This window comes from Herpailurus yagouaroundi, unplaced genomic scaffold (genome assembly GCF_014898765.1).
Source record: "Herpailurus yagouaroundi ecotype Mexico unplaced genomic scaffold, PumYag 182, whole genome shotgun sequence".
Taxonomy (NCBI): Eukaryota; Metazoa; Chordata; class Mammalia; order Carnivora; family Felidae; genus Herpailurus; species Herpailurus yagouaroundi.
In genome coordinates, this window is record NW_024412413.1 from 6993052 (window position 1) to 7016257 (window position 23206).

Sequence of the window (23206 nt, forward strand, 5' to 3'; positions counted from 1 at the left end):
AAATTAGCTCTTGCCGTTCGGGAGAGATGAGAGTAACGCTGAGCGGCGCAGGGTTAGGGCTGACGGGCTGGGCTGCTCCTCCCTGGGCTCTGGAGAGAACGGCAGCTCAGAGGCCCAGCCCCTCTACCTGCAACAAGCGTCAGTTCTTAAAAGGACACGAGCTTCCTACCCAGTTAGGCGCTCTGCTAGGAACACAGCTGTTTAGTGCACAGACAACAGAAATAGCTCTACTGTTTGCAAATGGGACTGTGGCTCCAGGGACAGGAGAATCAGTGTTGACGCAGATTAAATAACTCATCTTTGTTTGCTTTTGGTGGTTCCTTCCCTGGGCGGCTAAATGCTGGAGATGGGTTCATTATTTGAGTACACGGTCACCCTGGGCATTGCCACATTTTTTAGCACCACCAACCCCTTTACTATCTTTTCATCTAAGGAACCCAAGTTTTGAAAGATTCATTCTAAGAATGATGTTTTAAAATTTTTTTAATTTATTTTTGAGAGAGAGAGATACAGAGCGCAAGGGGGTGGGAGGAGATGGAGAGAGACACACACAGACTCTGAAGCAGGCTCCAGCCTTCAAGCGGTCAGCATAGAGCCCGATGCGGGGCTTGAATCCATGGACCGTGATATCATGACCTGAGCTGAAGTCGGATGCTTAACCAACTGAGCCACCCAGGCACCCCTAATAATGGTATTTCTAAGGAGTTTTAAACAAAGCTTATGATTAGCAGGTGAAAACTAGCCAGCATTCCTCAACACAAAAAAAGCTGGAGGCTTTAGTTAGCCTGTGCATCTTTACTGAGGGGAAAGTTTCTGCTGGGCTTTTGTAAATAATGAAAATAGGTCCAAGGCACCCATAATTACTTTCGTAGCTCCAGAGGGGCCTGGGAATCTTGGGTTATAAATCAAAGACCTGTTATGTTCAGCTGCTAGAGAAAGGTCAGCAGGGACAGGAAACGGCAACTAGGGTCTTACTCATATTGAGACACTTCAGCCACCACTCAGTCATACAGAGCTGATATTTATTACGTTTATTCATAAGTTGATTGTGCTCAGTGGATAGCACATTTTTGGGGAACCTCCCAGAGCCTGGGGAATCTGGGGTATGGTCACAGACGGTGCAGGAGGCTTCGCTGGAGTCAGGAGGCTGAGGGGTTTCCCTGGGCCCTTCTGCTGATAGGGAAGTAGGAGAGGCTATGAGGATCACCATATCTGAATTAAGTTAGGGCTGTCTCCTTTCTGTACTTCCTCCATGTCCTGTAAGAAAGGAAAGTAGCAGTGAACTGGGCACGGAGCAGCGCTCTATCCACACACCAAAAAGAGAATTCCAGGGAGGTTCTACCAAACAAGGCAGGAGCAAGGCAGTTTTATTCTTTCATACATGTCCTGAACATTCACCGGAGACCAGGCACTGGGGGCCCAAAGGTATAAAAGACATGTTCCTTGGGGCACACGGCTGGCTCAGCTGGTAGAGCATGAGACTCTCTTGACCTTGGGGTCATGAGTTCAAACCCTATACTGAGTGTAGAACTTACTTTAAAACAAAACCAAACCCCCTGTCCCCTGCCAGGAGGAAGCTCATCGTCTAGTAGAATTTGGAGGTGTGTCTGTGTGCTTAAGTGTATAATAGTGTCACAAGAGGGACTGGGCAGAGGGCACAGCCTCACTTTCAGATGGAGGAATGAGGGAAGACTTCATCAAAGATCATGAAGAACTGGTGAAAGTAAGTGTAGTGAGAAATAGCCTTCCAATGGCAGGAAGAGTGAGCCACTGCTCGGGGGTGGGTAAGCCTGTCGGTAATTCAAGAAACAGTGAATAGTGGGGATAGGTGTGTGGTTGGGAATATGGAAGATGCGGCTGGAATAAGAGGTGTGACCAGATCATGGCAAGCCTTGAATCCCAGACTACGGAGCCAGAACTGTCTTTATCTACAACAGAGAGGCAGCCAAGCAGCCCACGTTAGAGCACCAGAAGCCAAGACGCGAAAGGTGAAAAGGACAGGCACCGGGGGAAAGGTTTGTGAACAGCCAGGTTGCTGTGCCTGTACAGCCTGTACAGGTACGGAGTTTGGTAACCTTGCGAACCATGGTGAGGATGTGCAGTTTCTAAATTTCAATGTGGAGAATGAAGCTGTTCGGGGTGGGTGTCTAAAGCATATTAAACCGTTAAGAAAACTTACGGGTTGAGAGAACGAGGGTACATAAAGGGCAAATAAAAAGGCTGGTTGGGATCAACTTTGTCGGAAAAGATCCCAGTGAATTTCTAAGTCAGTAAGATAGTTGTCCTCATCCAATGTAGAGAAAAGGCAAAATAAAAACATCAGCCAAGTGAGTCACTTTATTAAGGGTCTGCACCTCTGCTTCAAGTGAGGGAAACTACTACGGGGCCAAACTGCATCACGGTTTAGATGCCCCACCCCACTTCCTGTTCCCAGTCCATGTAGGCGAAAAGAAGTCTTACCTGTTAGTCATCGTCGTCGTCATCCTCTGGGACAAAAATGTCATGCTCCTCAAGCAGAGCAGCAAAGTTCTTGCTAATGAGCGTCCCGACATAGAGAAAGGGGATCACAATGGAGAACACACGGAGAAGGCCGAAGGACATCTGCAGAGGGTCAGAGTGGTGGCTGTGAGTTCCAGAGCCCACTCTGGTGGGACCACAGAAGGCCCGGCCCTCAGGGGCACTCCTGTGGACCCCAGACCTGTGATAAGCAACTACTTGATTTTAAAGTCCTCGGGGGGCGCCTGGGTGGCGCAGTCGGTTAAGCGTCCGACTTCAGCCAGGTCACGATCTCGCGGTCCGTGAGTTCGAGCCCCGCGTCGGGCTCTGGGCTGATGGCTCAGAGCCTGGAGCCTGTTTCTGATTCTGTGTCTCCCTCTCTTTCTGCCCCTCCCCCGTTCATGCTCTGTCTCTCTCTGTCCCAAAAATAAATAAATGTTGGAAAAAAAATTAAAAAAAAAATAATAAAGTCCTCGGAAAAAGAGCAAGAAAAATAATTCGAAGAATTGATAAGATGATGGTCATCAAAGTGGATACTGGGAAGAAAAGTATAAGGCATTCTAGACATCTAAAAATTAGGGCTCAACCTGGTAATTACTTGCAGATACAAACAGGTAAGAAAGTACTAAGAGCTGGACTGTGGAAACAGAGCTCACCTCTACTTGAAGACACCAAATACGTGAAAATGGATTACAAAACAATGAGCATGTACAGTGAAAGGATACGGTCCTTTAACTGATTCCCCAGGGCCTGAGAAGTTTAATTGCACCACATTAAATGTTCAAAACAAGCATGTTTTGAAAAGTGAGCATGTCTTCACGCTAAAAGACTGGCTGTTTTAGATGGACTAAGGGAGTTTCAGTATAATCTCAACATATCCTCTCATATTTTCCTATGGAGTTTCCAAAAAAAATTTTTTTTCAGCTGTGCCTTTTTATAAGGCAGCTCTTCCCCAGCATGGATCCTGCTGCTTCCCAGGAAATAATCCTGAGCTCACTGACCGGATTAGCTTTAAGAGAATTTGTTTTTGTTTTGTTAACTCCCACGCAGCACCGGAGTAAAAAAGCAAACTTGTTTGGCTTAAAGGGCTGTTTCCATTTTACTTAGAAAAATCCAAGGGTACTCAGGGCACGTGAGAGCATTCAGTGGTGGAAAAAATAGGACCTGGTGGAGGTGGGCGGGGGAGGAGGGTCGACCAGCAAGAAACCTGGATTCCAGGACCTGACGGGCTGCTCGCTTTGGAGCCTCACTGGCTTCACTGCTTTGGCCCGATTCTTCATTTATAAAAACTGACTGTAATACCTCCCTGCACACCTCTCAGAGTTGCAAATTACACGAATTAAACACTAGGTCAAAACTCCTACGAAGAAAAGGTCTGTCCCACGTACAATTTATTTACAAAGTCCTTTCACAACTCGTTATTTCATCCCATCAACTCTGAGGCTGACAAGAACAGAGTGGTTACGTGATTTGTCTATACCGGGTGCATATAGCCGAGTCTTGTGGCCCTGGAGAACTCGCGCACCGCGCTCCTCACGATAAACTAGTGCAACGTGCAGTCCTCAGCTCTCGCTCCCCCACCCCTCCATCCTCTGTCTCCTTGCGCCCAACTCAATCAACACCGGGATCTGACCCGACCATCTCCTCCCACCTGTCAAAATTCGCAGGGCATCATTGCTAAACTTTGTCCTTGATCCGTCTTCCGGTCTAAGGCGGTTGTATGATTGGCCTTTGCACCTATCAGTCGGCGTCGACCCGCACACACTCCCCATAATGATTGGCCTCGGCCCCTTCGCCCCGCCTCCAGGCAGACACTCACTTTCACCGGTTTGGGCAAAATGGCGCCGCTGCGAGTAACGATGACTGACCTCGACGGTACCAGGCTCCGACCTGAGCCACCCCCTCCGTCGGAGACATCGCCACCTTTCCTCAAGCTCGGCCCGCTCCGTAAAGCCCCGGATCGGACGGATGCCAATGCCAGCCAGCGAGCCGCTGCGGACGCCATCTCCCAGCTCCGCCCCTAGCTCGGCACCCGGGCCCCACCGCCCAGCCCCTGTGACGTCCTCAGGGAGAGCACGGCCGCAAGCCTCGCGAGACCCTTGAGATCAGACGAGAGGCCCAGCTCTCACACTTGCGCAGTGCGCCTAGTTCCCCTATGCGGTAGAAAAGAGGCGTTTGTTACCGGCCGGACGTGGTGACGTCACGAGGAGGATGCCGATGCCCCAACAGCCGGCTGATTCTGGGCATGCTGGGCGGGGTCTTCTGGCTGGCGGTCCTCGTGGACCCCTCGTATTGTTCACTCACCCAGAACAGCCAGGGTTTGGCAGAGTGGGTGATTGTTGAGAAGAGAAATGACTTTAATTGAGCTTGAAACAATTGTATTTCTCTTTTTAATATTTAAAAAATATAAATGTATTAGTTGTACTACTTGGGTGATTTGGGAATTTTATTTCTTGCCAAGGTATACGTTCTCTATAGGCAAATGTAAACCATAACTGAAGGGGAGAAATGGGGCTTTTGCACAAATTGGTCAAGTGGTTGTTAAAATAAACTTTGAGGAACCAAAATGAGTAATAAAAACCTAATGTTTTAATCATATAAAAATACTGTAACCATAAGAAAGATAAAAGCCTATAGTGTCTGTGTAGAAAACAAGGCGCAGTGGGCTGTGGGACTCCTGTACAGGGTTCGGAAGGTAGCCCCTCTTCTTAGGACACAAGCCTGGCAGGAACCGGTTCTGGACTCTGGTGGCCTTGGGCGTGCTGGACTTAAGAGGCTGTCGGTCACAGCCTCTGGACCTCGTTGGCCCTGGTCAGGCTACCCAAGGCCCTAATAAGGGATTGAGAGTCTAAGAAGGGGCAGACTGTGCGTATGGAGAGGGGGGGATGTCTTGACCAGGTTCTGCATCTTCCATCCAGCCACTGCTGCCTCACCTCTAGGGCTCAGGCTAGTCTGGCTGCTGGCTCTCTAGACGCAGCCACTTTGCCTCCCAAAATAATCGATAAAACACTTGGCGCCATGCTGCTGAGAGTAGCAGTGAGAGGGTCTTGGCAGATACGCGCTGGCTGACAAGCAGGATGGTGAATGAGTTCCTAGGAGGGGTTCAGGGTTGGGAACAGCTCTCTGGGAGCAGTTAGAAGAATTTATCCTGGTGTTCAAACTCCCAGAATGCCCTCGACTGAAAACCAAAATAACAACCTGGCTTCCCCAGGGAGCCACATTGCCTCCTCGCTTCTTTGGCTTCCCACTTGGCAGCTCCAGGAGCTGGCTGCTAAGGACAGAATACAGGAAGGATTTCTGCTGACATAAAAAGCTCCCAGCCCCTCTTGGGACAATGACCAGCACCATCTATAGACAAGGCAGCCAGGGAGAGAAGATGGGGGCCCCAACACTTGCTGAGAAGAATCAATCCCTCTTCGTTGGCTGAAGGCCCTGCCCCTCCAAAGGGCCCCACCCAAACTGCAGTTCCTATGCCCAATCTTCCCACCGCTCAGGAAGAGCTGGGCCCCAGAAACCCCCAGGACAATAAATCCACTTTCTCTGACGGTGTCAGTCCCTTGAGCCAACATTTCAGCCAGCTTCTGGTATTTAAATGTACACACAACTCCCTGTGTTAGAAGTTGTGGTTGTAGAGTCTGTTGTTGGAAGTTGTGGTTGTAGAGTCTGTTGTGTAGGTAAACAGGCAGGGCAGCCTGAGGCCATGCAATAGTCCCCACTTCCTCCATTTCATTAATATTCCCTGAGAGCGGAGCAGTCCAGCACAGAGTCAGGAGACTTGGGTCTGGCCCTGTGGTTGCTGAGCAAGCATCCCCTCCTCTCTGGGCCTCAGGAAACAAAGGGGTTGCAAGTAACGATTCCTTGGTCCCCCTCCAGGCACAAAGGTGGATCTGGAGCCTGGAGGAGGCCTAAAAAGCAGGAAGGAGAGAACCCTCTCAAAAAAAGCAACTTTAAAACAAATAAACATTAAATTCCTGGAGAAGCACTGGCTCTGGTGTCCTGACCAGCAGGACAAGGGCAGAACCCAAAGAGCCGAGGCTCAGTGCCCATCTTGTTTCTCACGTTCTGGCCGGCTCCCCCGGGCCCTCTGCATCCACCTCTGCCTCAGCTCCGAGATCTCCTGGCCATACCAATTGTGCAAGGCAGAGAAGTAGAAGGTCTCAGGGAACAGGGGGCTCTGCCTCCTGCCCAGGAAGAGGCCGGCAGGGCCCTGCAACTCGGCCAAGCCCTGCCCTGCTGGCCTGCTGCCACTTTCTTCACCCAAGTCCACAGGGCTGCAATCCTTGGAGAGGGAGTGGCCGTTTTCCAGGCCCGGAGGCCGATGGTCAGGAGCCTGGGGCTTATAGCGGCTGGTAATGGCCTTCCAGGATGAGTGGCGATGCAAGGCCAGACTGTGGCGGGCATCTCGCAACTGGCTCTCCAGCTCGCGCACCACCAGGCGCATGTAGCCAAAGCTCGCCCTGGACAGTGCCTTCACCCAGGCCTCCTGGGCCGCGGGCCCATCTGCCGCAAGCAGGTGTGGGCGCACACCAGGGGCGTCGAAACGGATGGCGAAGGCAAACTCCTCAGACATTGGAGCCTCGGCCAGCTCCACCGTGCAGCCCTCCAGCACCACCAGGCTCAGCGGGGCCCTGCTCTCTCGGCTCTCAAAGGAGAACAGCAGGTTGCCTTTGAGAACAAACCAGCATCTTCGGCCAGTGCCACTGGGAGTGGGGGGAGTCCCTGCCCCGCCCCAAGTGCGCAGAAAGCCCGTATGGTCTGCTGGGGAGTCGCTCAGTGCATAGTGGGCTACACTCCTCTCGTTCAGCTTCATGGCTCCCATAAGAACTGTGAGGGGAAAACATTTTTAAAAAATTAAAAAAGGGGAGGGGCACCTGGGTGACTCAGTTGGTTAAACATGAGTTTGAGCCCCGCATCAGGCTCTGTGCCAACAGTTCAGAGCCTAGAGCCTGCTTCAGATTCTGTCTCCCTTCCTCTCTGCCCTTCCCCACTCGCACTCTGTCTCTCTCTCTCAAAAATAAAATAAAAACATTAAGAAAAAAAAAAAAAGTGGCGGCGGGAGAGGGCCAGAGAGGGAGGCAGCCTCTGTGCTCCTGTGGGGAAAAGAACGCTGGCTCTGGAGGAGACCTGGGCCCCAGCTCTGTGGCCTCTACTCACTTGCTGTGTGCCCTGAGGCTCTCAGTGTCTTCATCTGTGAAATGGGCTAGCCTCCCCTGACTTTGCTCTCAAAGGGTTGTTGTGAGGGTCATGGAAAAAACTGGACACCAGAGGGCTCAGAGAAAATGATAACGTGTACCAGACCAGGAGGTATGGAGGGCTTTGACACAGCTTTTTAAAATCCAAAGAAAAAGGTATCAGCTGAGCTGAAATGGATCCTGAGCCCACAGAACCCATAGAAATCATTATGCCTAAACCATCCCCTGACCCAGGGGCCCCTCAGCTCCAGCCCTGAGGCCAAACCTCCAGGGTTTCTGTGACCCTCCTGGGCCCCCGCGGCCTCTCATTCGTTGACGGCGCAATTACCCTTTAGTAAGAATCCGCAGCCTTCGAGGCCAGATGAGGGCAGGGTGAGGCAGGCCTGCCCCATTCCTCCATCAGCGGGGGCTTAGATATGGATCTGTGCAGTAAACGAGTGCGGTACAAACACAAGGCGTGGCTGGGTAGGACCATCCTCAGCCATTGACTGTCGGTGCCTCACGGATCGTAAGTGACACCTAGTTCAACTGTCCTCCTGACTCATGAAAAACTGAGGCCCAGAGCAGTGAAGATGAACTGCCCAAGGCTGCATGACCAGCCAGAAGCAGAACTTGGGTCTCCCGATTCCCTCATATCTTCTAGGGGCAAGCCTTGGCAGTGACTCACTTACCAGCAGAGCTCACAGCAAGAGGGCAGGGGCCTGGCTTGTCTGGCCACACGGACTATGTGGTTCCTAGGGCACCTGCAAAACAATTGTCAAACCCAGTGACCCCCCCCCCCCCAGGGGATGAGAACTCCTGCTCAGTCTTAGGAGCCCAGTAAAAACCACCACCTCTTCCAGGAGGCCTACCCTGATCATCTCCGTACCCACCCACTCACCCAGGCCAGGCCCTTAAAAAGGAGCAATTGAATATCACTTCTCAGAACTCAGTACTCTACTCCCTAAGGCTAGGTCAGAGTTAAGTGTCCTCAGCTTCCTGCTTTTCCCTTCTAGCACATGTCGCAGGTTGGCTTTTAAGTCACCTAATCTGAGAGGTCTGTCCTGATGGCTGTATCCAAAGTGGTCCTGATCACCAAGGTGACCTGATCTAAGGTGACCCAACCAGCAGCCCCCTCACTTCTGTTTGCATTTCCTTCGTGCCACAATGATCTATCTCATTCGTGTTTACAGCATTATCCCCAACCCCAGAATGGGCAGGACTCACCTTGGCTGGCCGCCCCCCCCCACCCCCCCCCCCCCCCCCCCCACCCCCCGTTTGACTTCCAATATCCAGGAAGAAAGTATTCAAATAAGTGAGAAAACGCCAACGGACAAAGCAGCCCCTCCCTCCTGGAGCCTAAATTCAAGCGGGGAGACACAGTGTAAACAGACAAAAGTAAATAATAAATGAGTGTAAAAATGAATTACGGAAGAAATAAAGTAAGGATCAGTCATGATAAGGCCTAAGCGGGGGCCCACGAGGGTGGGGTGGTCGCAGGAGGAGGAGGAGCTCACTGAGGTCTGCCCCGGCCGAGCCTTGCGTCCGCCCGGCACCGGGGCGCGGAGAGGGGCTCCGGAGCGGGAGGAGCAGGGCTCCCGCCCCCGCCGCGAGCCTGGGGAGGGGTGCGAGGCCCCGACCGCGGAGCCGGCGGGGAGTCGGTGCGCCGCGTCTCGCCGGTCTTTTTGTTAGAGGAGCTGGACGGGCTGGGGCGCTGGACCCACCGGCCTGGGGCCACCGGGTGGACCCCTGACCCGCCACCGCCCTAAAACAGCGGTCGCCTCGCCGGGAACCTCAGTCTCCGGGTCCGCGCAGTGGGGCTGCCCCGCCACGTCCCCGCTGGCCACGCCCTCCCGGGGGCCGCCTCCTCCAGAGCCCGCGGGGCCCGCGCTCACCTCCGCGCCGACGGGCGCGCCGAAGCCCGGGAGGGCGGTCCGCGCGGTGGGCTGCGCCCGCGGCCTGGGGCGATCCGGGCTCCGGCCCCCGCGCCTCCGCCCGGGCGGGAACGTGGCCGCGGACGCCGGGAGACCCCTTCCGGGCGGCTCGAGTTACCACCCCCCTCTCCCCTCCCACAGCTCACCCGGGGATCTGCGAAGCGGCTTCTGGATCCACGCGGGAGGGAAACTGAGGCCGGAGAGGCCGAGACTTGCCAGAACCACGGAGCTGGTCAGCGGCGGGCGACCTCGAACCCAGGGCCCCGCCGCAGGCCGTCCGCGGGCCTCGGACCCAGCCCACCGCCAGGAGAACTCGGAGTCCTTCTCTTCCCCTCTCCAGCCCCCCTCTCCCCGCCCGGCCCACTTTTCCCACTGAGCCAAGCCTGGGACGGCTTGGGCCCGGCGCCTCCTTTGGGCGGGCTCCTATCCAGTCTGCGAGGCCCCGCCGAGCTTCCTGGCAACCCCACCCGGCTCCAGAAGCGCCCACATTTCTGTTTCTGGGGATTATCGATTTCTGCTTCCGCCACTCCCACCGGCATGCAACCCACCCGCGGTCCCCAGGGCTCTGCCTGGAATTGGTCCAAGGGTAGGCTTGTTGAGAGGGTTCCCCGAATGCACAACCAAACGCAAGAGGCTGGGGGTTCCTGACGGCCCTGGAAGCCAGGGAGGTCGGAATATCTGCCCATGAATTTGGTGGTTCCCAGCTCAGAGCTCTAGCCTTTGCAGTTCCTGCAGCCTAGAATGTTCCTTCTTACCTCTATCCCTCAGTTCTAACTTCTCAGGGCTCCTTCACACCAACTAGGTCTCGGCTTAAATGTCCTCTCCCTGACTATGCGATGTCAAGTAGCTCATCCTCAAGTCTATCACATCCCTGGGGTGTATTTTCATGATAGCACTAGCCACTACAGAACATTCCCTATACTCATGCTTTTATTTCCTGTTTATTATCTGTCTCTCCCACTAACTTTTATTCAGTTAATAACAGAAACCATAACAAATGTGTTAGAAGGTAATAAGTGGTATGGAAAATATAGGAAGTCACACTGAGCTTGGGAATTGCTGGAGCAGCGAGGTTGCAATTTCAAATAGGATGGTCAGGGTAGGCCTCACTGAGAAGGTGGCATTTGAGAAATACTGGTAGGAAATAAGGGAGCCAGTCATGCCAAAATCTGGAGGAAGATGATTCCAGGCAGAGGGGACAGTTAGTGCAAAGGCCCTGAGACCAGTTGTGTCTGAGGAACTGCAAGAGTGTGGCAGAGAGGCAGGGAGGAGGGGGACAGCAGCAGGAGATGTGGTCAGAATGCGTGCGGTTGGGCTTTGTAAATCTGTGAGTCTCCAGACTGAGATGAACAGCTGTCACAGGGTCTTGAGCAAGGAGTGACCTGAGGTATGTTGTGAAGGAGTACTCCAGGGGTGCCTTGGTGGCTCAGGCAGTTAAGCATCTAACTTGATTTTGGCTCAGGTCCCTGAATCAGGCTCTGTGCTGACAGCGTGGAGCCTGCTTGGGATTCTCTCCCCCTCTACTCATGTGCACGTGCTCTCTCTCTCTCTCTCTCTCTCTCTCTAAATAAGTAAATAAACTTAAAAAACATATTTGATGAGGGGTGCCTGGGTGGCTCAGTTGGTTAAGCGTCCAACTTCAGCTTAGATCATGATCTCACAGTTTGTGGGTTCCAGCCCTTGTTCTGACCGCTCAGAGCCTGGAGCCTGCTTCAGATTCTGTGTCTTCCTCTCTCTCTGCCCCTCCCCCTCTCATGCTCTGTCTCTCTCTGTCTCAAAAATAAATAAAACATTAAAAAAACCACAACATTTCATGAATGCAGGAGGGAAAGAATATGTAGAGTGCCTGGGGCCAGTACAATGGGTGGCTGGCCCAGAGTGTCAGGTAGGGGAGGAGAGCCTCCTGGCTCCGCAAAAACAGTGCCCTACACCATGCATCATGGCATTTTCTCACTTCCTTTTTAAAAAGCAGATATTCACTCCATAGTATTTATTAAGCGTTTACATTGTGTCGGGCACTGTGCTCGCCTTCAGGAACCCCGCAGAGGTGAAAGGACTAGCCTCTCAGGGAGCCACGGTCGTCAGGTCACCCAGTCCATAGACTTGCTCCGCGGGTGGTGCCTGCCTGAGGTGGGCGGGGAGAAGGAACTTGAGGGGGCGGGGCTTTGAGAACTTCGGGGGAGGGCTTATGGGCCCACAGGGGGCGGGACACGACATTGCTAGGGGGATTCTGATAGGTTCCGCCGGGAAGGCTTGCCGCCGTCAGGCTCCGCCCCCTGTGGAAAGCTGTAGGCAAATCAGGTTACAGCAGCAGTCGGCGTTCCAGAGGCCGAAGCCTGTGGCGGTTGTGGGTGCGTCCGCAGGGTGAGTTCCGCGAGCGGGGCACTCTGAGGGACGGTCCCCGCGCTAGGGCTGCTGGGCTGCTGTCCTTGGGGACGGGGTGGGGATGGGGTGGGGATGGGGTGGGGGCAACCCAGAGCTGGTGGGAGTCCGAAGCCTGGTCCCAGGCCGATGCCTCCGTTCTTCCTGGGCGTCCCAGAGGCGATCGCTGCCTTTTTCTGGCTCCGGCTCGGCGGAGGGCCGCCCGTGGGGCCGGGGGTTCCCGGCACTACAGAGGGGGTGGGGCCTAACGTCTAAGACATCTTGTTTAGTATTTCTGAAGGAAGAACCCAGGCTCGGGGAAGTGATAGCTGGGGGCCGGGGGTGGTGAACAGTGAGGGCGGCTTGTGGGATCCACGCTCAAGGTTGAGAGCGGTAGAGCTAGCGAGGCCGTAGTGGACCCCGGTGCTTACCTAACGTTTCTTACCTTCCAGAATCCAACGTATAAAGCTGGTGAAAGGAGAGCAGATCCGGTCGGGTCCTGAGACGCTGAGTCCAGAGCGATGTTGCTGAAAACAGGTACCTACGCGGGTGGGGGTGGTTTGGGGAGGACAGAAGACCCGATGGGGATAGGGGCTCCCTGGAGGAAGTTCCAGCCCTCTGGTGTCTGGGCCTCTTTCTTTGATGTGGGTATGTGGGAGACATGTTCCTCTCTCTTACTCTTGGAGCTGGGCCAGCAAGAAGGAGATGCTCCCCACCTAGGAATCAGTTCCCTTCCAAAGAGGCCACTTCCTTTCTCTCCCCTTCTCCCTCAAAGTACAGAGGACCTGCTTTAGGTGTTATCGACACCGCAGTAGTTGTTCCGTAGATGGCTAGATGCAGATCCAAACCTGACTAATCTCTTAAGCCCTTCTGAGGCCTTTTGGGGGTCTGTGGTAGAGAGCAAAGGGCCTTGGGTGAGACTCAGGAGACCTGGAGTCTGGCCAAGTTCTGTGTACACTGAGTTGGGGGAGCTAGTCAGGGTGCAGAAAGGATACAACCTCAAGTGTTAGTTTTTTACCGATTCCGGCACTGCTGTGGCAATAGCAGGTGGGGACTCAGGCCTCAAACACATTGCCCTGCCCCAGGCACCGTGAGCCCACTCACTGTAACTGCTGGAGCCGGCAGTTACAATAGGAGCTAATTCTTCTCAAGCCCAGGAGTCTGGTTGTTCCCCTAATGTGAAGTCCAGCGGCCTCTGCAGAGCCCAACAGCATGGAGTGGGGTGGGGCGAGGGCTGGGGCTAGGGGAGCCACTGACAGTCATCCTTCTGACTCCCCTGCAGTGCTCTTGCTGGCCCTGGTGGCCCGGGTGCTGATGCTAGAGAATGGGCTCCTGCGGAAGCCACCCATGGGCTGGCTGGCCTGGGAACGTTTCCGCTGCAACACTGACTGCGACGAGGACCCGAAGAACTGCATCAGGTGAGCGAGGTCCACACCACCTAACAAGCCTTGCCCAAGACCCCGGGGAGTAGGGGCAGGGAGTGGAGGGCAGGAAAAGAGCGCCCGTGCCAGAGAGGATGCAACCATAGGTGACCTTTGGGACATTGACAGCCTTGTGACCTGCTTGGGGCTTCTGTGGGAGCTGTCAGGCCTGTGGGGCAGGGGCATTGTGGCGGGCCCAGCCCCTGAGATCACTGAAAGGAGATCATTGCTACAGCCAGGCTGGCTCAGTCTTGCAGCCTGGGGCCAAACGGCTCCTTTCTTTCCACCCTGCTTATGGTTCTCATAGCCTGGATTCACACTCAGATCCTCTGAAAAGTCTGAAAAGCTCTGAGGAAAGGGGTGGGGGGTGACTGACTGCCCCATCCCCTGCCTCTCACCAGCGAGCGGCTCTTCATGGAGATGGCCGACCACTTGGCACAAGACGGATGGCGGGACCTGGGCTACACATACCTTAACATGGATGACTGCTGGATTGGTGGGCGTGACGCCAAAGGCCGCCTGATACCAGATCCCAAGCGCTTCCCCAATGGCATTGCCTTCCTGGCTGACTATGTGAGTCCCACCCCAGCCCTGCCCTTTAGCCTGGGGTCCAGACCAGGGTCTCCATGCATCCCCCCACCCTCTGCTCAGGGCTTATTTCCACAATCCCTCTTGAGAAATCACAGTCTGGTGGGGAAAACAGATAAATGGACAGCTAGTTTCGGCCCACCGTGGTGGGTAAGAGCCAGGAGGGGCATCTTTTCCAGCCTGGGATTTCAGAAAGATTCACCGGAGGAGGCAATTCTTGAGCTGCTATAGAGAGACGACATTCGAGGCAGAGGGGATGACAGAAGCAAGGCCTGGAGGCCAGCAGCTGCCCATGGGAGGTGTGTGTTGGAGTGAGGAGAAGGACCATAGTTGGCAGGAGACAGACCAGCAAACACACTCTTTCCTTTCGATGGTGGGGAGCCGATAATTTTCTAATGAGGACTGGTCAGATGTGCCTGTGAGGTGGCTCCCTGCGGGTCCTGCCTAAGCCCACTTGTGTCCTCAACCCTCCACAGGCTCACTCCCTGGGCCTGAAGCTGGGCATCTACGAGGACATGGGCAACTTCACCTGTATGGGTTACCCAGGCATCACGCTAGACAAGGTGACTCAGGATGCTCAAACCTTTGCCGAGTGGAAGGTGGACATGCTGAAGTTGGATGGCTGCTTTTCGACTCCCGAGGAACGGGCCATGGGTGGGTCCTGGAGCTGGCCAGGGGCCATCAGGTAGACACGGAGGGGTGGCCATGGAAAGCTCACCGGGGCCTACCTGGCCGAGCTTGTCTGTCTGTATGGCCCCCAGGGAGTAGTATTTTCCAATTCCCTGCATCCAGAGGCTGGGAGGATTATTGCCTCCCAGGCTTCCTAAAGATGGGTTGGCACCATCCCCACCCAGGAAGTGTTTGTAGCTCTGGGTACAGGGGGAGGCACCTCCTCTTTTGAGCCTCAGTTCCCTCACATTTGGTGGGAGGTTTGGCCTGAGGCCCCAGATTTCATCCTGTGCCTCCTCAGGCCTAAAATGTAGGGGTGGGGTTTTTCCAGGATACCCCAAGATGGCAGCTGCCCTGAATGCCACAGGCCGCCCCATTGCCTTCTCCTGCAGTTGGCCGGCCTATGAAGGGGGCCTTCCCCCAAAGGTAAGCCATTCCGTGAGCCCACCTGGCAATGCTCCCCACACCCAAGCCTCCTCCCCTCCTGTGCAGTCAGGGTTGCTCTCATCATAGTTGCCAGTGTGCTGATTTGTCAGTCTAGGAGAGGGTTCTGAGTGCCCCAGAGGGGGCCTCAGCCAACCCCGGGTCTAGAGAAGAGGAGGCACTTCTCAGGTGGGCGGAAGGGATGGGCGTCCAGGGCATGGAACTACATGTCACGTGCTGACACACATCATCCAGCCAGTGGTCAGAATCCTGGTTGTACTGAGTGGGCTAGGACATCTAGAAGGCTAGTGAGGCCATGCAAGTGGGGCTGAGCCTCTGAAAGGCATTGTGGGCATATCACCAGGGGCCCTTCAGCACCTAGGACACTAGAAAGGGTGGGATCAGACTTGTAGACCTGAGGGAGAATGCTGGCAGACGGCGGGGCTCACTGAGAGAATACAGGGGTGGGTGTGCAGTAGCGAGGGTTGTGGGTATACCAGCCTGGGCCCGTTCCCCGGGCTTGGCCCCAACGGGCATGAGAGGGCAGGGCAGACTTCCGGCACCAGCACAGGTGGAGATGAGGTCTGGGAAGCCCCAGGGCAGGACCCCGCTTTCTGAGACCTTCCTCATCGTGATCTAGCTCAGGGCCTGTTCTCTTCCCCCTTCTGCACCCTGTGTGTCTCCTGCTGAGGCTCCTCAGCCCCCGTGCAGGCCTCCAGGCAGCAAGGCGTGACTCTGCTGCTGGACTCTGCCTTCCCCCGACATCCAGGTGAACTACAGTCTGCTGGCAGAAATCTGCAACGTCTGGCGCAACTATGATGACATCCAGGACTCCTGGAGTAGCGTGCTGTCCATCCTGGACTGGTTTGTGGACCACCAGGACATACTGCAGCCGGTGGCAGGCCCTGGACACTGGAACGACCCAGACATGGTACCAGCATGGAGGGGGGTGGCCCAAGGCCTGCGGGCCACAACAGACCTGCTCCCCCACTGCCCTGTGCTGTCTTCCTGGATGCTCACTGCCAGGTTCTAGATCAGTGTCTCTGAAATGTGTCCTTGAACTAGCTGCATCAGACTCACCCTGGGAGCTGGTTTACATGTCTGTTCCCAGGGCCCCACCTCCACTTTTTGGATCAGGATGTTCGAACAGGGCCTGGGAATACCCATTGTTAACAGTCTTCCCTGGCGGTTCTGATGTTTCTTGAAACCTGAGAACTTGGTCTGTAGTGACTCTTGTGGGACACTATTCCTCGGGACAGTGAAGATAATGAAGAGTCCACACACTCCAGTCATTCCTTCCCTAGACTGTCCTTGCCAGGCCTGCTTCTGACCACCTTTCAATGCCCTGTGCCCTCTTCCCCTCCCACAGAGCCTCTGCAGGCAGAGTCGGCCCCTCACACCTACCTCACTCATAGCCCTGACTTCAGTGTTTTTGCACTTTATCTTATGACTTGCTACCTATCTCTTCGTTTAGTCAACAAGCATTTACTACCAGTGATTATAATAATTACAGACACCAGGCCAGATAGACACCTGGAGAAACACCAATTAGCCTGCTTTCGAGTTCTGGTTCCCGCTCGGCCACTTATCCTTGGGAAAGTGACTTAATTTTTTCTGTGCTTCGGTTTTGTCAGTTGGAAGATGAGAAAAGTAGCTACCTTATATAGGGTTGTTCTGGGTATTAAAATGGATGACCCTTTAACACGCTTGGCACAGTTTGGCACATGCAGTGCTGTGTTACATGGGTATCACTAAGTATGTAACTATGTTGCTTAGTGGTAATTGTGTCCAGTCTGTGGATTGGTTGCCCTGGGGTCAGGAAGTGTCCCCCTCAGTCTTGCCACCTGTGTTTAGGGCAGGTGGGTGACTTGTGGCAGGAGCAGGGACTCTGTCCAGGTCTGGTACCTACCGCTGCCACCCTGGCTGTATTTTTTGACTTTAGTGTGTCAGTGTATAAATGCTTTTGGCAACAGGACCCCACTGGATCCTCTGGACAACCGATGCCATGGCATATTACCACCCCATAATCTTGGTGAAATAAAAAAGCTGAGGCTCAGAGGGAGAGTGACTTACTTGACGCACCCCAAGGCCACGCTCCTAGGGAATAGTGTTCGCTGAACCAGGCCCCACAGTGTCCTCCCGCTCCATCTTCTCTTGCCTGGGCTACATGTCTAGAGTTGGTCCCCGTGCCCACTTTCCTAAAGAGGGCAGAGCTGACCGATCCTCTCCTCTGCCCCCAGCTGCTCATAGGGAACTTTGGCCTCAGCTTTGAGCAAGCCCGGGCCCAGATGGCCCTATGGACGGTGTTGGCAGCCCCCCTCTTCATGTCCACGGACCTGCGTACCATTTCTGCCCAGAATATGGACATTCTGCAGAATCCACTCATGATCAAAATCAACCAGGATCCCTTGGGCATCCAAGGACGCAGGATTCTCAAGGTACTGGAGTTTGGGGGGAGGGAAGGGAAGGCTGAGGGACTAGGCCCCCCGCTGAGAACAAGGTTGCCAGCCTGGAGGTTATGGAAGGCTGGGCCTCAAATCTGCTCAGCTCACCTTCCTGGTTGTATTCGGTCAAGGATTCTACCGGGAGCTGCTCCAACCGTCCCCCCATTTGCCTGGGTGAGAACAAGGCCAGAGCAGGACAGCTCATGGGATCTGGGAAAGGGAGACATTACCACACAAGTGCACACGGGAACAGTGGGGCCTCTAGGTTTGGAAGTACGAGACTTCTGCACATGTCTGTGATGTCTGACAAATAGCTAGGGCTTCCTTCCAGAGCTTAGGAGTTGTTTGAGCCAAGGGATGCAACTGCTACTAGCACTAGACTAGCATTTACTATTTATTGAGCACCTACTGTGTGCTGGGCATTCTGGGTCCCTTTTCTGAGAAGGTAAATACTTCCCTGCTTAACAAACGAGCGAACTGAGACTTGAAGAGTCTAAATAACCCAAGGCCACACAGTTGGTGAAGGGTGCGACAGAACTTGACTCCAACAGCATAGCCTCCCAGCTTGTGCTCTTTGCACAGATCCTCACCTCTCTAGTTAAAAGAAATCCACACAACTATAGAAGGCACATATAGAACTGGTGATCCCCAGAGGAGGGAACTAATCCTGCTGGAGGAGCTGATGGTGGAACCAGGCCCATGGACCTTCTGAAGGACGGGGCATCACCCCCCGGCCGCTCCGGGCAGAGTTCATCAGTCTTATGGACAGTGTCCTCCACTCCAGTGCCAGCAGCTGCCCACGTCTGTCCCTCCCGTTAGCCTATGAACTGTCTGAGACAGGACCTTATGCACTTGTGTCTGTGTTCTAGCGTGGGGCCTGGCACAGATTAAGTGTCGGGGAGCATCCGCTGAGTCAGGGAAGAATAAGTTGGGGGTGCTGGAGGGCTGGGGTATCCTCCAAACTTCTGCATGACATGGAGCCATGGGTTAGGGGAGCCCAAAGCTCAAAGGAGGGCCAGGGAGGGGATTTCAGGGCCTGCCTGAGCAGGGAGCCCAGCCGGTAGCCACCTTCTGTGTCCAGGAGAAATCCCACATTGAAGTGTACGTGAGGCCCCTGGCCGACGAGGCTAGCGCCTTAGTCTTCTTCAGCCGCCGGACGGATATGCCTTATCGCTACCACTCCTCCCTCGCCCGGCTCAACTTTAACAGCTCCAACACCTATGAGGTGAGTATCCTACTACCTGTGGGGCTTCGGGCTTCCCCGGGTGGGTGTCGCTGGGGGTGGTCCTCTGGCAGGAGCGCAAGGGGCAGCTGCAGGCATCGAGGGCTGTGGCTGGTCCCCTTCCGGGCTCCCACTTCTGTAGGGCACGCTGGAGACCCACCCCAGACAGGCCAGAGTCCAGGCTTTCACACCCTCTGAGGGGGTCTCTGCAGCCATTCTTCAGTAGTACCGGCGATACCTCTTTCCACTGCAGGCCCAGAACGTCTACACGGGTGATGTCATCAGTGGCCTCCACCCTAAAACCAACTTCACGGTGGTCATCAACCCTTCAGGGGTAGTGATGTGGTACCTGTATCCCATCAGGAAGCTGGGGAAGTCCCAGCAATGAGGAACTGAAACATGTGACAGGCTGTGGCGGCATCACTGAGACCAGACCATGGAGCCTCCACATGCCGAGGGCTAGTAAGTGGGGTTCTCTGACACCCAGGCCCGCTCGGTGACCTGGCCCCATGAGACCCAAAGTGCAATCTGAGGGCCAGGTTCCACACTCTGCCCAAGTGTGAACCTTCTTGGAAACGTGTCTTGGGGCGATTCCTATGGCCTTCCTGGTTTCTACCTTGTCTGCATGGCCCCACAGATGTTACTGAACAACTGAGCCAGCGTCCTGAGCCCCCACAAGCAGGGCCACTGATACCCTCCGATCTTCTTTCTGTTGACTCTGAAATCAGGACTTGGGATTTTTCTTATGATTAGGACTAGAGATCTGACCTCTTGTCAGGAACTCCCACAAATTGTGTGATTGGTTTGCCTGCCTGGATAAGGCCTTGCAGGCTAACACCAGCCAGGTTACCTTGGTTCCCTCTGGTTACCAATAAAGCTGTTCTTTAATTGGGTAGTTGCAATATGGACGTGGGGTCATGGGCACCTTCAGTTAGGGACTCTGGGCAGCAGTGCACAGGGTGCTGGTTTGAAATCTCACCTCACGTGGAAGATGTGTGGCATCTTCTGGCTCCTTATTTTCCAAAGTGACCTGCAGATTATACTTCCTAGACATGCCAGACTTGCCTCTCACCAGGGAGCCATCCTGCTCTGCCCAACTCAAGTGGTGGTGACAACACAGCCAGGCACAGGCCTTTTGTCTCGCGCACCCCTTCCCCACCCCCTTCAGACTCACTCCTCAGCCCTCCTGCTGCACACAGACCCTGATCTGCTAAGGATTTTGCATTGTCTTTTGCACCTTTCAGCTCATGTCCCCTTTTCTGCCAGGGCTTCATTCAGTGGCACTCTGGGGTTGGGTGCCAGTGAGGGCCAGCTAGCCTCTCTCCCACCGGGCTGCTGCAGTTGGTCCTTTGCCTGGCAGCACCCCCAGCCCCTCCATTAATTTCTCTTCTCCTAACCTGGCTTCAGAGGAGGTTCAGACCCACCCCCACCCCCCACCAGTGTCCGAAGACAAGTCTAGGGGCTCTTTGCGTCTTTTTTTTTTTTTTTTTAAGTTTTATTTATTTATTTTGAGAGAGAGCACGAGCAGGGGAGAGTCAGAGAGAGAGGGAGAGAGAATCCCAAGCAGGCTCCGTGCTGTCAGCACAGAACCCAATGTGGGACTCAAACTCAGAAAACACAAGATCATGACATGGACCAAAACTGAGTCGGACGCTTAACCGACTAAGCCACCCAGGCGCCCCTCTCTGTATCTTAAAATATATTTCCTGCTCCTCCTCTTCAGGAAAGTAAAAGAATGGCAGGTTCTTGACTGCCTGCCTTTGTTGCTATTTTCCAAGCCCTGTTCCTTTAGCTAAGGCCACAGGGTACCTGTGGTCCCTGATGGTTCTTGTCCCCATTTGGAAAGCTGGCAGCAGAGCAGGCTAGGTAGGTTTTCCTTGGGCTTGAATGTGGGAGCACACAGCGCCCCGGGTCTGCACTGTCTTGCCCTGTGGAACTCTTCTGGGTAGATCTCCCATACTCCCTCCCTCAGGGTTTGAGATCCTTGTGATGAGAACAAAGGCAAGAATAATGTAGTTTAAATGAAATCTCCTTACAGCCTGCAGCCCACTGACAGATACCTGAGACATGCAGTATGCGACATTCCTCAAGGAGTCCATGGCTGCCTTAATGCCTCAATGTTTATATTTCATTAAAAACTAAAAATAATCTTATCTTGACAATAGTCGAATCTTCAGTGTCCTATAAGACCCTGCTTTCAGCATACAGAAATTCCTTAGAAACCTCCCCTGCCTCTACAAACTTAAAGTATATAATCAGTCACCCCTCACACTTGCAGGTGCAGCCCTTTCTGCCCACGGGGGTTCTGTCCCTGTGCTCTAATAAAATCACCTTTTTGCACCAAAATGTCTCAAGAATTCTTTCTTAGCCGTTCGTTCTTGAACCCTACTTCAAATTTCATCACTGGTATTTAGAATATGGTGTAAAGATGGGGCGCCTGGGTGGCGCAGTCGGTTAAGCGTCCGACTTCAGCCAGGTCACGATCTCGCGGTCCGTGGGTTCGAGCCCCGTGTCAGGCTCTGGGCTGATGGCTCGGAGCCTGGAGCCTGTTTCCGATTCTGTGTCTCCCTCTCTCTCTGCCCCTCCCCCGTTCATGCTCTGTCTCTCTCTGTCCCAAAAATAAAATAAAAACGTTGAAAAAAAATTTTAAATAGAATATGGTGTAAAGAACTTACAAGTACATATTTTACAACGTCATTTAAGATTACTGGGGTTTCACTGATGGAGTCTGGAGTCATCAGAGAGCATTCTCTTTCCCCAGTTGATGTCTTAAGGCTGTGGGTTACTTAGAAGGTCAGAAACCTACCACATCCCAGGCCTCTGTCCTTGGAGGCCTGTCACCTCATGCATAGCTCCAGCTTTGGATCTTGATCATAGTGCTGTTTTAGCCAAATGGAATGGTCTCAGGTGGGTACACTTCTTTGGCCAGTCCCAGGAAAGAAGTCTTTCCCACTACCCTGGGATGTGGCAGGGGATGGTGGTTGAGACCATGGATTTGGGAGTCAGGATTAGGGAGCAGCCTTCCAGACTGAGACACGGTTGCATGTCTTCACTTGTGATATAACTTGTACTTTTATCCTGGGGGTGCCTGATTGATTCTATCCTTTTAGCCTTCATGCTGTCAACGTCACACCCTGCCTATCTTCCAGGCATTGTTTTATTCTCTTCTACCCACAGCCAGTTAGGGACTCAATTTTTTCCCAGTTCAAGGCAGTCTTGTTTGGATCCAAGGGCATACCTCTTCTTTTAAGAATTATTTTATTATAAAAATTTTCAAACACAAAAATAAAATGGTGCAGTGAACCTCCATGTACCCGTTATTCAGTTCTAACAGCCATCAATATGTGCCGTTATTTCATATCTCTCTTCCCACACATACTTTTTTTCTTGTGAGCTAGAGTATATAAGTATAGAGTATATTAAGGTCACCTTAATATATGACCTTAATACAATTTTCCTGTCCAAAAAGTTAAGTTTTTAATAATCTAACAACCATTCTGTGTTCAGTTTTTGCCAACTGTCTCAAAAATATCTTTCTATAGTTTATTTGAATCAAAATCCAAGAAGTCAACAAAAATTGGTCCAGTAATAACCACCAAATGTTTGTTCCCTCCATAAAAGCAATGAAAACCTTGCCACGTATTATCAGAATCAACTTTCATAGAACATTGGAAATTAACCAAAAGTCTGCAGCAGCCCAGAGAGTATTCAGTTAAGAAAGACAGTTGAATCTTGGTAAGAACAGAGCAAGCTTTTTAATGTCTTTTTTTTTTTTAATGTCTTAATTTACCCTAGTATCAGATTTTAAATCAGCTAGTTTAAATATGTTCGAAGAGCTAAAGGAAACCATGTATAAAAAACTAAAGGAGGGGCACCTGGTGGCTCAGTTGGGTGTGTGCCCAGCTCTTTGTTTCAGCTCAGGTCATGATCCCAGGGTTGTGGCATCAAGACCCATGTCAGGCTCAGTGCTGAGCGTGGAGCCTGCTTGAGATTCTCTCTCCCTTCCTCACCCTCTCTCCCCTCCTCATGCTCTCTAAAAAAATAAAATAAAACACAAAAACTAAACTAAAGGAAATAAGAATGACGTCTCAGTAAATAGAGAATATCAGTAAAGATATTGAAGTTACAGAAAGGAACCTACAAGTTGAAAAGTCTAGTAACTGAAATAAAAAAAAAAATTAACTAGAGGGGCTCAACAGCAGACATCCCCAGCAGAAAAAAAATCCGCAAACTCCAAGATAGGGCCATTGAAATTAGCCTGTCTGAGGAACAGAAGAAAAGAAAAATGAACAGATGCTCAGAGACCTACAAGACACCGTGCAGCATACCAACATACACAGAAGAAGAGAGAAAGGGCAGAAAGAATATTTGAAAAACACTGGCTAAAAGTTCCCCATATTTGATGACAAAAATTAAGCTACACGTTAAAGAAATTCAATGAATTTACCCTCCAAATAAGATAAACTCAAAGGGATGC

At 52.9% G+C, this 23206-nt stretch overlaps 3 protein-coding genes across 9 annotated transcripts; 1 reads left to right on the forward strand and 2 right to left on the reverse strand.

Annotated features, from left to right (window-relative positions):
* Window positions 1–1001: 1001 nt before the first annotated feature.
* On the reverse strand, window positions 1002–4613 carry SMDT1 (single-pass membrane protein with aspartate rich tail 1). The gene is made up of 3 exons (XM_040490677.1): window positions 4316–4613; window positions 2461–2601; window positions 1002–1257 (listed from the first exon to the last, which is right to left on the reverse strand). Exons 1-2 carry the CDS (start codon window positions 4499–4501, stop codon window positions 2464–2466), a joined length of 324 nt encoding a protein of 107 aa, XP_040346611.1. The 5' UTR covers window positions 4502–4613; the 3' UTR covers window positions 1002–1257; window positions 2461–2463.
* A 259-nt stretch (window positions 4614–4872) lies between these two features.
* Window positions 4873–9940, reverse strand: PHETA2 (PH domain containing endocytic trafficking adaptor 2). Of its 6 annotated transcripts, none has more exons than XM_040490673.1 (3): window positions 9748–9940; window positions 8361–8431; window positions 4873–7323 (listed from the first exon to the last, which is right to left on the reverse strand). In XM_040490673.1, exon 3 carries the CDS (start codon window positions 7313–7315, stop codon window positions 6533–6535), a length of 783 nt encoding a protein of 260 aa, XP_040346607.1. In that variant the 5' UTR covers window positions 7316–7323; window positions 8361–8431; window positions 9748–9940; the 3' UTR covers window positions 4873–6532. The 6 variants fall into 6 exon arrangements, with proteins under 6 accessions (XP_040346607.1, XP_040346604.1, XP_040346608.1 ...); XM_040490670.1 differs by having other exon boundaries at window positions 4873–7320; window positions 8360–8431; XM_040490674.1 differs by lacking the exon at window positions 9748–9940 and adding an exon at window positions 9563–9717.
* A 1910-nt stretch (window positions 9941–11850) lies between these two features.
* Window positions 11851–19624, forward strand: NAGA (alpha-N-acetylgalactosaminidase). 2 transcript variants are annotated; one of them, XM_040490668.1, is made up of 10 exons: window positions 11851–11965; window positions 12415–12499; window positions 13245–13380; window positions 13785–13956; window positions 14448–14625; window positions 14972–15066; window positions 15833–15994; window positions 17304–17501; window positions 18589–18732; window positions 18983–19624. In XM_040490668.1, exons 2-10 carry the CDS (start codon window positions 12484–12486, stop codon window positions 19115–19117), a joined length of 1236 nt encoding a protein of 411 aa, XP_040346602.1. In that variant the 5' UTR covers window positions 11851–11965; window positions 12415–12483; the 3' UTR covers window positions 19118–19624. The 2 variants fall into 2 exon arrangements, with proteins under 2 accessions (XP_040346602.1, XP_040346603.1); XM_040490669.1 differs by lacking the exon at window positions 11851–11965 and adding an exon at window positions 12085–12220.
* The last annotated feature ends 3582 nt before the right edge of the window (window positions 19625–23206 follow it).